At 41.1% G+C, this 14,606-nt stretch overlaps 1 protein-coding gene across 1 annotated transcript; it reads right to left on the bottom strand.

Annotated features, from left to right (window-relative positions):
* Positions 1 to 208: 208 nt before the first annotated feature.
* On the bottom strand, positions 209 to 14,118 carry LOC124255274 (ribonuclease Oy-like). Its single transcript, XM_046689144.1, has 10 exons — positions 13,995 to 14,118; positions 13,721 to 13,784; positions 7,824 to 7,911; positions 6,769 to 6,824; positions 5,641 to 5,710; positions 5,217 to 5,284; positions 3,120 to 3,239; positions 2,282 to 2,330; positions 1,876 to 1,959; positions 209 to 722 (listed from the first exon to the last, which is right to left on the bottom strand). The coding sequence occupies exons 1-10, from the start codon at positions 14,008 to 14,010 to the stop codon at positions 579 to 581; spliced, it is 759 nt and encodes a 252-aa protein (XP_046545100.1). The 5' UTR covers positions 14,011 to 14,118; the 3' UTR covers positions 209 to 578.
* Positions 14,119 to 14,606: the final 488 nt, after the last annotated feature.

Here is a 14,606-nt window from a genome sequence, read left to right as displayed (position 1 = left end):
CTGTCGCCATATAGCTGAGAGCGACGTAAAACTAAACTCACTCACTTACTGATAAATGTTTCGTGAAAGGATTACAGCACGTAGGCAGTAGGCAATGTGTGCTCCCATCCTGATTTGTTTCACTTTGACTGTTTGACTTTCTACCCAAAAATCGGCATAAAAACTCACGTGCAAGTATTTTTCAACTACCAAACAACACAAACACGAATAGATATGAACATTTAATTTGCTTAACGAAGGTGTATGTAAAGCATGTCTGTCAGGGCTGGCAGGTTGCCATTGATGATAACGAGGTCGGTCTTGGTGTTCCCGCAAATGTCAACCCAAACCGTCACACTCCCTCCACCATATGGTTCCGTTTCCTGAATGCAACAACGTGCCGTCCGCCCCCACGCCGTCGGTAGACACGTCTTCGACCGTCAGTTCTGTTCATATGGAACCTACACTCCGACACATGCTTACTTGTATTGTTTAATTTCTTCTATAGTTTAAACCTTATTGTTTTTCTTTCCGTACATTGTGTATAGTGGTGTATTCTCGTAATGCTTTCACTTCAGTTATTTTGAAACAAACAGCCTCTACTGAAAACAATGCATGTCGCTGATTGGGAAGATGTAGATTTGGTCGGCGGGCGTGCAGCAGCTTGTGGAATGGTCAGGCATTCTTGTCACGTTGAACGTTTTGGACAACGCCATGTGAATCTCCAACAACATAGTGCGACCCTGCAAGAGATAACGATATATATTTTGAAAATACATTGGAAACGCGATAACGTTTGGAATACCTATTGTAAATATAGAAGACCTTATACTAAATACGACTATATCAGCGAAGATGCAGATTTTACTCATTTTGAATGATAACCTACATAGTAGAAAGTCTGTGACTAAGAGTGTACCATTTGCAAATGCTATTTTTTCTTGTTTTGGCATACAGAAAATCAGCTTGAAAATAAAAATTGTTATCCAAAATTGGAAAAGGCGTTATCCCAATTTAGTCTTACACTCTACATTTAGAGTCAGTATAGGGATAACCTAAGGTGGCCTATCAGTTAAAGCGTTCGCTCGTCACGCCGAAGGCCCGGGTTCGATACCCCACATGGGAACAATGTGTGAAGCCCATTTCAGGTGTCCCCCGGCGTGATATTGCTGGAATATTGCTAAAATCGGCGTAAAATTCACTTACTCGTTACACGTGTACCAGTCCAAACATGGGTACAATATGTGATGCCCCCGCCGTTATATTGCTGGAATATCGCTAAAAGTGGCATAAAACTAAACTCACTCATTAACAGGGTAACTAGTGTCATTATACATACAGAGATTAATGAGTCTGGATTATCTGCCGAAACAGATTTCACTGGGCGTGAAAGGCCTTGGTGATGACAGATTATAGGAATGTACCACTGGCAATCGTCGATCACATGGGTGTTCGCCAAAAGGGAGCGTATGTCCGGTCTTATCCCACTCTCAAAACAATGTGCACCCATAAAAGTACAAATTTTACGATTGAACAACTTGTAAAACAAAGCGAAGTTACTCTGGTTACTTCTGTCTGGATAAAGCTGGAATACTACAGTACACCTTCATTATAACTGCTTGTAAATAGTGGTGGTGGGGTAGCCTTGTGGTTAAACGCAGAAGACCCGGGTTCGATACTCCAGGTGGGTACAATGTGTGAAGCCCATTTCTGGTGTCCCTCGCCGTGACATTGCTAAAAGAGGCGTAAAACCACACTCACTGTTTGTAAATATTTCCTAATTTTTATGTGGTTTATATCAGATCTATGTGCAGTGCTCTGACGGACGATAGTCTCAGTTTCGACTTTTACGATCAGTGGAATCTGTTTCGGCAGATAATTCTCTCAGTAACATACAGTTACTCTCTGCATTGCACATATTATCTTCAGGGGAGTGTCCAACCGGAAGTACTTCATGAGAGCCTTTTGTATGGCTTTGACCTGTAAAGTAGAACAAGCTATGAAGAACATCATGACTATGTTATTCTACTCTATAAACATGTACCACTGCCGTCGGAAACATTAATCTGCGATGCAATATTTTGATCTGAATAAGCGTAACTTCCAACGGAGAGTGAGGGTCATGGTAAAGCACATGGTCGATAATGAACCACCCGCTCATGCTGAAGCACAGGGACGATATTGGTACACGTGCATGTCTATGTGAAGCAGACCACAGTTGCGAGATTGACTTAAAAACCTGCTTTGATTTAGTGGGAATGCGTTTAGAAGCAGATCGCTATTTTGTAAACAATTTACTCACGGAGTATGCCCTTGTACATGATGGAGTGATTCCAACCTTCTCAAGCGCCCTGTAAAAATACATATCATGCGTGAGATGAGGTGAAGTGTGAATTCCACACAGGCGTCTGTTTGTCTGTCTGTCTGTGTGCTTTGGGTGTCTGTGTGCTTTGGGTATCTGTGTGCTTTAACCTGTACGCACTAACTGAGATACCATGTCGCACTTTACCATTGATTATCCGATATCCAAGTCACACACGCACGCACGCACGCACGCACGCACGCACGCACGCACGCGCACACACACACGCACGCACGCACACACACTCCCACAGTATACAGAGTCAATCAGTTCGTGTGTTTTTCATCATTTTGTCGACCGCCAGGCTGAGAAACAACATCACCTCCCTTCCGGTAATATCGGCTAAGGCTGAAACTACCCGACCGGGGATTGCACTTAACCTTTCGTAAAACGCTCAACGAGGACACATACCAGTCAATCAGTCATTCGTTAGTCACTTCCTTTACTGTTGTGTGAAGCCCATTTCTGGTGTCCCCCGCCGTGCTATTGCTGGAATATTGCTAAAAGCGGCGTAAAACCATACTCAACCACTTACTCTTTCACTATTATTTCTTATTTTCTGTTGTCAGTGAGTTAAAGTTAATCGTTGGAAATATGCCAACCGTATACTTATTGGCAAATGCCTAGTGAGCAGGTTTCAGACGCCAAGATCAAATATATGACTACTCACATCACAATACCAGAGGTCGGTGTAGTGAAAGTAAGCGATTACAAAGTCACATTTTACACGTAGTGTATCGTGAGACAAGGCAATAGTGTTTAATGCAAAACAACTCACGTTTGGGGATTAAATGCAGTTACACTGTTGAGACTCAGAGCCTTTTGAAAGTACCGAAACTCATTGTTCGTGGCTTCCAGGCTTGCCGCGCATGTACCGTGGGCTGTCCATTCATGTTTCCTGAAACGTAGTGAATACATACGGTGCATGTACATTGTATGGGTGTACCGGAGTACAGATGGTGGGTCAGTACATGGAGTTAAGATGTGTCACAGCACCATAGGTCGGTCACTGTGGTAACTGAATAAATACTGCGTTTTATCATTGCATTGTATCTGTACAATTGATCGATGTGCAGTTTAGAAAAACCTCATCTCTCGGAAATTATACAACCTATAAGCGCGGCATCGTAAACACACTAATGGTGACCCTATAACAAGCATGTGCAGACGTACATAGTACAATATTAAACGTACCACCATTTGTCTATACCAAGCAGGTGTTGACGTACAGAGTACAATGTTAGACGTACCACCAATGGTCTACAGCAAGCATGTTTTGGCGTATAGAGTACCATTTTAGATGTACCACCAATGGACTGTAACAAGCATGTGCAGACGTACAGAGTACAACGTTAGACGTACCACCAATGGTCTATAGCAAGCATGTGTTGAGGTACAGAGTACAACGTTAGACGTACCACCAATGGTCTATAACAAACATGTGTAGACGTACAGAGTACAACGTTAGACGTACCACCAATAATCTACAGCAAGCATGTGTTGGCGTATAGAGTACCATTTTAGATGTACCACCAATGGACTGTAACAAGCATGTGCAGACGTACAGAGTACAACGTTAGACGTACCACCAATGGTCTACAGCAAGCATGTGTTGTGGTACAGAGTACAACGTTAGACGTACCACCAATGGTATATAACAAGCATGTGTTGACGTACAGAGTACAATGTTAGACGTACCACCAATGGTCTACAACAAGCATGTGTTGACGTACAGAGTACAACGTTAGACGTACCACCAATGGTCTATAACAATCATGTGTTGACGTACAGAGTACAATGTTAGACGTACCGCCAATGGACTATAACAAACATGTGTAGACGTACAGAGTACAACGTTAGACATACCACCAATGGTCTACAACAAGCATGTGTTGACGTACAGAGTACAACGTTAGACGTACCACCAATGGTATATAACAAGCATGTGTTGACGTACAGAGTACAACGTTAGACGTACCACCAATGGTATATAACAAGCATGTGTTGACGTACAGAGTACAACGTTAGACGTACCACCAATGGTCTACAGCAAGCATGTGTTGTGGTACAGAGTACAACGTTAGACGTACCACCAATGGTATATAACAAGCATGTGTTGGCGTATAGAGTACCATTTTAGATGTACCACCAATGGACTGTAACAAGCATGTGCAGACGTACAGAGTACAACGTTAGACGTACCACCAATGGTCTACAGCAAGCATGTGTTGAGGTACAGAGTACAACGTTAGACGTACCACCAATGGACTACAACAAGCATGTGTTGACGTACAGAGTACAATGTTAAACGTACCAGCAATGGACTACAACAAGCATGTGTTCACGTACAGAGTACAACGTTAGACGTACCACCAATGGTCTATAACAAACAGGTGTACATGTACAGAGTACAACGTTAGACGTACTACCAATGGTCTATAACAAGTATGCATTTGACATACAGAGTACAATGTTAGACGTCCCACCAATGGTCTATAACAAGCAGGTGTATACGTATAGAGTGCAATGTTAGACGTACCACCAATGGTCTGTAACAAGCAGGTGTAGACGTACAGAGTACAATGTTAGACGTACCATCTATGGTCTATAACAAGCATTATGTATGTACAATGTTCAACGTCAAACCAGCTCCCTTTATCCGGATATTAATCCCGAGAAAACACATTTCCAGATTAACGCATGACTTGCGTATTACAGGAGTAAGTGTTAGCTGTATTGTACAGTGAAAGGCCACAGGAGCATAGTAAGATCCTGTTTTCTTTAGTTGTTGCATATATGTAAAACGCTTCACGTTGTAATTAACATAGCATTGTCCTTTTTAACGCAAAAATGTGTAAAAACAAGTATCACCAACCAGAGCTGGGTGAAGTTCGTGTCCACAAACAGGTTGGGCCAGCTTGTCTCTAGTTGTTTTTGGAGAGGCTGGAATATTGAAGACGCAAAGTGTAAAGCACATAGAAGTAATTATTTTATTCACTTTGAAACATGTCACATTAGCTGGTATATCTATAGACTCCCAGAAGGTACATATATATATATATATATATATATATATATATATATTGTCGCGTTGTCGCCCTCTCAAAAACGAGCAAAAAGAGGCAAAATTAACCAAAACGCGACATTGTCGCATTGTCGCCCTTTGGATGAATAGAAAAATATTATTCAAAACGAGACAATGCGACAACGCGACAACGTCCCTTCTAGGATTCCATATATATCTGATCAGGGAGCAGTTCAACAATAGCACATTGGGAAAATATATTATCACACCCTACCTTGACTTTGGTCCAATTAAAATGCCAACTGTCGCTGCAGTTTTCGACTTTGTGTTTGCCTTTGTTTGGCCTAAAACAGGATAAGAAAGAAAGCTGTTAATATTTTTAATTTATGTACATCTACTTCATAACAATCGTTAAATTAGTGACCCCTGAAACTCCGGGTTAGAATGTGTCTTCAGTAACCCATGCTTGTCGTAAGAGGCGACTAACCGGATCGGGTGGTCAGGCTCGCTGGCTTGGTTGACACATGGCATCGGTTCCCCATTGCGCAGATCGATGATCATGCTGTTGATCACTGGTTTGTCTGGTCCAGACTCGATTATTTACAGACCAACGCCATATAGCTGGAATATTGCTGAGTGCGGCGTAAAACTAAACACACTCACTCACTCACACTAAATTAGTAGTAAACATTTGTATTCAAACTTTCAAACTGCGTCATATGATCATCACAGGTTTATTGAAGTCTGTCTGGGCTGTGTTAACGAATACCTTCCCTAAGGAGAAATGGACTATTCCCGTTTTCTTTAGTTGTATTCCAATACCTGCATGTATAAATATGTGTTTCCTTAATAAATATATTATTATAAATCATACTGAGTACGTGAGAAGAGATTGAAACCGCTTCTAGCAATATCCCAGGAACACGGCTGAAGGACTTCACATTTGTACCCGTGTTGGGAATCAACCCTAAGCTAGTGATACCCCGTAGTCCAAAACCATAACGAGCGAGGAAACATAGGCTGTGAGAGAATGTGTGAGATGGATTTTACGCGTGTTGGGCGTATTGAAGCTACATGACGGTGGGAGACACCACACATGGACCTCATAAATTGTACCCAAGACAGTTATCGAACCTTCGGCGTGACGAGAGAGCGCTTTTACCTCTAGACTAATATAGAGAAACGAACTCGGGTCTTCAACATGACAAGCGAACGCTTCAACCACCAGGCCACCTCACCTCCCTTTAGTCAACATGAACATGTTGTGCGTTTTAGTGCACTTGTAATCAATTTAAACACAAATTGTGTTGGTTGGACTATTATTCAGCAATAAGTATTGGTTAACAAATAATTATATCTGGTGTGATGTGACAGTGTTTGGTGGGGAAGTTCAAGCACTTACCACAGGCCGTGCACCGTCCATGTTTTCACTGGTTTGGGAAGGCCTTTGCACGTGTGCTGAAAAAATACATTGTGACACTTGAGGAGAGGTAGATCATGTCCCAACTCGATACAAATACACAGAGCACGTGCACCGTATTTCGGAGAAACCCCTAATAAACCTCGACCAATTATTCATGAACTGCACCTCTTGTCTGGAAGTGCAACCAGCTGGTTCAGCTATCAATTGGCGGTAATTGTTACTGATCCACCGTCAAGTCATCAATTCACAATATGCGGTACTTTGTACGATAAGATTGTAATTAAAGTTAACACAGCAATTCCCCCTGTTGTCTGTTGCAGGACAACAAACTGCAATAGTTTGCATCGATATTACGCTAAACTAATGACTTTCTCTAAAGTCACACTTACAAGTAACGCACCTGTTCCGACAATAGTCAGTGAGTGGGTTTAGTTTAACGCCGCATTCAACAATATTCCAGCTACATGGCAGCGGTCTGTAAATAATTATGCTAACATTTGTATATTGCCGATATCCAGCTCAGCTGAGCTGCTCAAAGACGCTTTGTTTTTAATCGAGTCTGGATCAGACCATCCAGTGATCAACAGCATCAACATCAATCTGCGCAATTGGGATACCATGACATTTGCCAACCAATCCAGCGAGCCTGACCACCAGATCCCGTTAGGCGCTTCTGACGACAAGCATGGTTTACTGAAGATCAATTCTAACCCGGACCTTCACGGGTCCCGACAATAGAGAATTGTACCATAAGGCTGTATTCAGAATTAACTCATCAACTTCCCTTTGAGACTACTGATCACAAGTGATGATAGCGGGCCTGCCATAATGTCAGCAACCCAAAGCGATAGTGATGTATTTGGCTACGGGAGTAATTCCGTGCAGGTGTATCAATGAATGACAGCACAACCTAAATTCAATGTCTCACCAGTACTACCTACCATATATGACACATGTAAAAAAGCTGTTACTCTTGGGACCATATACACTCACAAATCAATATATAAAAGAATAAACAGTTACAACAAACGTACACGCATTTGTGGTGCATCATTGCAAAAAGATGGTGGCCATTCTTGCGCAAAGACGAAATACGTCCACTTCTTGTCCCAACTGATGGCCCTGTAATGATACAAGCACGTACCTTGTATACAGATACCACTGGTACACATTGACCTGATAGTCTAGTAATGATATGTAAGCATGTACCTTGTATACAGATACCATTGGGTCACTTTGACCTGATAGTGTAGTAATGATACAAGCACGTACCTTGTATACAGATACCATTGGGTCACTTTGACCTAGTAGTCTAGTAGTGATATGTAAACATGTACCTTCTATACAGATACCATTGGGTCACTTTGACCTAGTAGTCTAGTAATGATATGTAAACATGTACCCCGTTAGTGACAGTGTATAACTTGATGGCAGTTTTTACAGTGCTAAGATCCCGTTAGTGACAGTATATACCTTGATGGCAGTTTTTACAGTGCTAAGATCCCGTTAGTGACAGTATATACCTTGATGGCAGTTTTTGTAGTGCTAAGATCCCGTTAGTGACAGTATATACCTTGATGGCAATTTTTGTAGTGCTAAGACCCCGTTAGTGATAGTATATACCTTGATGGCAGTTTTTGTAGTGCCAAGATCCCATTAGTGACAGTATATACCTCGAAGGCAGTTTTTATAGTGCTAAGATCCCATTAGTGACAGTATATACCTTGATGGCAGTTTTTGTAGATCTAAGATCCCGTTAGTGACAGTATATACCTTAATGGCAGTATTTTAGCGCTACAAGCCCCTGTGCACCAGGACGTCTTCAAACTGAATTCCTTCGGTCATGAAGGTCGAGCGTGAACAATTGATTCGTCAGAAGATGTGACATTATCCCCCTGATGACGTTGCCAACACCACTGAGGCCTTTGATTTATTTTTCACATGGCTGCTGTAAGTGGTGGGATGACATGTGAACGTTGTTCACACAAATGCCATCTCTGCGGACAATTCACCTCCGTCTGGGCATGTCCTCTTACCCCCAGCTGCCTGTTGCAGCCGGTCCTGTATCTGAGTGGCAGCTTGTACCAAGATCTTAAAGCCATCGTTCTGTCTAATCTGTACTAGGCTAGAAATATCTAGGGAGACGTGCAGTATCATGTGTTAGTTGAGCACCGAAAATGTGCTGATGACAGACTGTTGCAGAGTTTGGGCAACAGTATTCTCAAGTGCGCCCACCTGCAACATGTATATCGAACGTATACGTCCAGTACGTTGCAAACGTTGATCAATGCTGTTGCTTCATTCAGTATAAAGGACAGTGGTTAAGCGTTCGCCACCCACCATGAAGACCCAGGTTCGATTCTCTGAATGGGTACAGTGTCTGAAGCCCATTTTGGTGTCCCCTGTCGTGATAAAAGCTGCGTAAAACCATACTCGCCCACTCCATCACCTTCATGATAAAAGGACCTTGAGCGTTTTGTCTGAAGGAAACAAATTGTCAAATTCGAAAATCAGTGATACTGGTGATTGCGGCATTCCGTCAACTGCACGAGCTGTCCCAGGTCACTAGCTGTCAGGATGTTATGTTTGGAAGCTTGTTTTCATTGGAAATGTTTTGGCCACATAAATTATTTTTCATTACCAGACATTGGTGTATGTTCTGTTCGTCTCACATAAAAACAAAATATCCCCTACTTTGTTTGCACAGCATATATTGTAGCCATGCGATAGTTCAAGCGATAGAAATATATCATGTTTAGTTACTATACAATGCACAAGGAAATCGCTTTGACCTGAGGAAATGTCAACTTATACATCCGAGTATGAGTAAGTACGTGGACCAGGATAAATATATACCACATCTTTGCATGGACTTCTATAAACGTAGTCGCAACTGTTCAATTGGTATGAATTTAGTAACACTCACGAAGACATGTTTGGTACTGACACACCTAGAAATCTATACATACAATTGTTTAATTTGTTTAATTTTCATTAACACACGTGCACAATAATTTGTGCAAACATAATATATTCCTTGCAACTTTAATCAAAACTGCTTTGTCCTTGACTTTGTGGAAGGAAATGCGTTATGAAAGGTTGTATGGTTACATATTCAGATGAAAACAGCCAACTACTATACCTATTTTTATTTCATATAACTTCTATGTAACATTTAGACGCCAGCCTCGTTTTGATACAAATCTCAGACATCCCATGAACAGTTAGTGATAGATGTACATGTTCTTGTGGCTGTATACATGGACCGGTTTACATCAAATGCCTTAAAGAAGCAGAGGGGTGAGTTTCCTCCCTTAGGCATGTCAGGCAACAATGATCATAGGTTCGAATCCTGTTGTGTCAGGACCATAGCCCTGCTCGTGGGTGTCACCAAAGTCTAAGACCTGCATTTAGTTCAGGAGGAGGCAGCTGAAAAATTTCAAATCGTAGCCTCCCCAGTACTGATTTTGTTTGATACTATTTTCAGTTAGTATGATGTCTTGGGCTCATGAAAAGGCCTGTAATACTCTCAGATTGTGGTATCAGGGTTTTTTTACAGGTCATTATATGTGGTGGGGGTCTGCGAGCATTTTCGTCACGTTTGGTTTGCTGCCCGACATCACCTCAAAGTTAATCATTGATAGTTTTACTACTATCAATCTGATCACTTTCATTTTGACTTTTGTGTACTGCTCAAGGATGTAGAAATTATTTGACATAATTTTATTTTGAAACAAAATCAAAATGGCCGCCATATTGTTTTGTCGTGTTTTGCCTTCTCAGCACTTAAATTTACATAAAAATGAACATCGAATGTTTCCATTTACATCCAAAGTTGATACTTTTGATGTTTTTTGACACTTGTTTCTCCTAGAGTGATGGCTTGGGCACACAACAAGTCATTTTACATGGTCATATCGTGGTAATTTAATTTTTACAGCTTATTCTTTGAGACAGGGGTATTTTAACGATTCTCCGACTTTTCATGGAAATGTGTGAGGGTGATTTATATAATGGCAGTTAACATTATTTTAGTTACTAAACCAAGTTGTTTTTGTTTTCTCTGTACTTCTAGAGTGACGGCATGTTATCAGCAATTTTTACATATTACCCAGAATTCAAAATGGCCGCCAAAATGGCCGCCATTGTAGTTTAACTACATATCCTTAGTGGAGGACTAAATATGTACTGATATGAAATCCAAACAACTTATTTGGTGTCTGATGTTTAATACAGTATAGGAATAGAGCTTAATGTCAATGATATGGTCAATCAAAGCTTCACACTCCTAAAATATTTGATGAAATAACATTATCCAAAAGTGTTTGAAAACTATGCTTCATGGCCGATAACTACGTCTAAGCTTTGGTTGTAGCTATTCTAATTGTTCTATCAGATAACTCTTAATCACTTGTGATACATCCATAAGCTTGCAATTAACCCTCCTTTTCACTTTCTTTCATTTCATATTTTACTTCATGTCAGAATCGGACCTGTGAAGATCCGGGTTAGAATTGATCTTCAATAACCCATGCTTGTCGTAAGAGGCGACTAACCGGATCGGGTGGTCAGGCTCGCTGACTTGGTTGACACATGTCATCGGCTCCCAATTGCGTAGATTGATGTTCATGCTGTTGATCCCTGGATTATCTGGCCCAGACACGATTATTTTCAGATCGCCGTCATATAGCTGGAATATTGCTGAGTGTGTAAATCTAAACTCACTCACTCACTCATGTCAGAATCGGAGTCATCTACTGGCAACAAGTCAAAGGTGTTCGGGCAACAATCACCTGCCATACAAAAAGACATGCCTCTGTACACACTATATCATTCTTTCTGCTGGCATGCTGACTTTTTGCATTTACACGATGTCAGTTCAACCAATCCACGGGGAGCAGGATCTCTCGACATCAGAATAGGGATAAGCTGACCATCACAAATGCTCCAACCATGGTCAACTGGTGAAGGAATGTTCATGATTGGTTGCAGAGACTGTTTCCAAACATGGACTTGGTAGTTTACTCGCTCAATGTGATGTTTTAGACTGTTGGATGTTGGTGGGAGGTTTTCATTCAATATCTTGTGTCATCTACAGACATCACTGGATTATTTGGTACATACATAGAACTCACAAACTGGCCACAAGATGTAATGAGTGTTTCTTGAACATATAGATTGTCACCCAATTGTGTCAATGTTTGTTGGTGATTTTCAGAGGACTTCAGTAAGTCAATTCCCCATGTCGAACGTACTACACATTCTAAAATGGGACGGAGTGATAACGTACTTAAAATGAGATTGCCATACTGAGAACGGAATTGCAGTACTACGAACGGAATCGTGGTGCTTCAATCTTACTGGGTACGTGTGCGGACGTAGTACAGTCCGGCATCAGTTGCAATACGTTTGTACAGTTTCCACCAGGTCCATCCCGTTCGCAGAACCCTACTGAACTCTAGTTAGTCGCTATTCCGTGTAAATATGTTCAAAACAAAATGAATTGTTCTGAAGAAGCTTGTAGTACACGGTTCTAACAGTTTGCAATGAGTTCTCATTACGTTCTACTCGTTGTTAGTATGTTTATGTAGTTCTCACGCAGTTCTTACTATGTCAACTCTGTGTGCATTACGATATGACAAGGTAGGGTATATATACATGCGTTTTTAACATGGTCGTCATTGGGGATAGATTTCTATGAACAAGTTTGCAGCTGTCAACGTATTGAATGCTGGTTTCCTGCAATTTTTATCGGAAGCAGAGCAAGAGTACAATGAAGAGCAAGAAAGAAGGAAAAAACAAGAACTTGTTGGGTGAGGAACTGGCTTAAACCTGAGAGGTGAATAGCTGTGGGACATTATCATCAACTGATGGAGGAGCTCCGCCTTGATGATCATGAGTCCTTCTACAATTTCTTGAGAATCACCCCACCCATGTTTGATGAACTTCTTGAACGCATTGACCCCTTTATAAATTAGATGTCTTTTTGGGTCCACCCTTCTTCTTCCTTGGAGGCATGGTGATTTCAATGTTTCCACATTGAAACTGAGAACGGAAATAAGAACCAGGACGTGATTGCTATTATGATTGCACGCACTAAAAAAGGAAGTGAGAAAGTAGTGAGAACGGCCATTTTGGCGGCCATTTTGAATTCTGGGTAATATAGAAAAATTCCCAATAACATGCCGTCACTCTAGAAGTACAGAGAAAACAAAAACAACTTGGTTTAGTAACTAAAATAATGTTAACTGCCATTATATAAATCACCCTCACACATTTCCATGAAAAGTCGGAGAATCGTTAAAATACCCCTGTCTCAAAGAATAAGCTGTAAAAATTAAATTACCACGATATGACCATGGAAATGACTTGTTGTGTGTCCAAGCCATCACTCTAGGAGAAACAAGTGTCAAAAAACATCAAAAGTTCAACTTTGGATGTAAATGGAAACATTCGATGTTCATTTTTATGTAAATTTAAGTGCTTGGAAGACACAGAAGTCAAAATGAAAGTGATCAGATTGATAGTAGTAAAACTATCAATGATTAACTTTGAAGTGATGTCGGGCAGCAAACCAAAATTGATGAAAATGCTCGCAGACCCCCACATACTATAATGGCCTGTATAAAAAAATAATACCACAATCTGAGAGTATTACAGGCCTTTTCATGAGCCAAAGACATCACACTAACTTAAAATAGTGTCAAACAAAATCAGTACTGGGGAGGCTACGAAATCCTATTTCAAGGCCCCTTTTGAGATTCTCCTCCTGGACTAATTGGGTTTTCCTCAACATTAAGCTCACATGCCGTGATGTAAATGAATTAGTGTTCAAAGTGGCGTTAAAATCTCACTCACTCACTCACTCACTCACTCACTCACGGGTGACAGTATCTCATCATCCGAAACTACCAAAAAAAAGCACACTCACGTGTTGATCAAGGCAAGAAATAGGACGATGACAACTCCCCGAACAGGCATTTTCTTCAGCTCAACTGAAAATGACAGTTCCATATATAACATTGATCACATAACATTTTGTCATTATCATATTCAACGTTTGATAGGGAGGTTTTGGTGCAGACTGAATGTGACTTGGATGTTCGTGCGTTAAGACAGTTCCCTGATATAATAATGTGCTCGAACACTTTAATCTAGATTGCAGGTTGAAATAACGAGGGGTGGATTAGTTCAGTAGTAGTTACTTTGTTGGCTGCCCATCCCCTTTAATCCAGGGAATAACACTGAAGCCCAAGACACTTATCCAAGTTGACATAGCTTAAAGGCCTGATTTGTGGTTATCCGAGTGAGTATCTAATGCATGTTTACAATAACTCTCCATGGTACTCTCCCGCATCACGTGACTAAAACACGGCATAAACACGAGATAACTCACGAGGTATGTTTGAGTAGGCTATTGTAACAATGTGTCAGGATTACTTCCGTATGGCTTCAGTTCAGAACATAAATTCAGTTTCCTGGTTCGGCTTCTTTTCTTTGCGATTTAGAAAAAAATAACACGAATATGTATACGTTGCATATTACGGAAACGTTTCAAAATGTTTGGGGCGGTAGGGTAGCCTAGTGGTCAAAGCTTTCTCTCGTCACGCTTGGATACAATGTGTGAAGCCCATTTCTGGTGTCCCCCGCCGTGATGTTACAGGCATTTTGCTAAAAACAAACTCCCTCACTCACTTTTAACATGTTTCCAATTACTCATTGTTTCCAAATATCGTGGTAAAGCCAGTGAATTCAAGTGGGTGAGTGAAAGTGAGTTTGGTTTAGCGCTACTCTGAACAGCAATTCAGTGAGTGACC

Source organism: Haliotis rubra, unplaced genomic scaffold (genome assembly GCF_003918875.1).
Source record: "Haliotis rubra isolate DU_JTF1 unplaced genomic scaffold, ASM391887v1 Scf6, whole genome shotgun sequence".
NCBI lineage: Eukaryota > Metazoa > Mollusca > Gastropoda > Lepetellida > Haliotidae > Haliotis > Haliotis rubra.
This window is presented reverse-complemented; position numbering and strand designations above follow the sequence as displayed.

Excerpts from the sequence above, each read along its gene's own strand:
- LOC124255274 (XM_046689144.1), bottom strand. Across the intron at positions 7,912-13,720 it reads TTTCTTGCCTTGATCAACAC|GGCCATCAGTTGGGACAAGA; the intron begins GTGAGTGTGCTT and ends GTATCATTACAG. Across the intron at positions 6,825-7,823 it reads ATGATGCACCACAAATGCGT|CACACGTGCAAAGGCCTTCC; the intron begins GTACGTTTGTTG and ends GTATTTTTTCAG.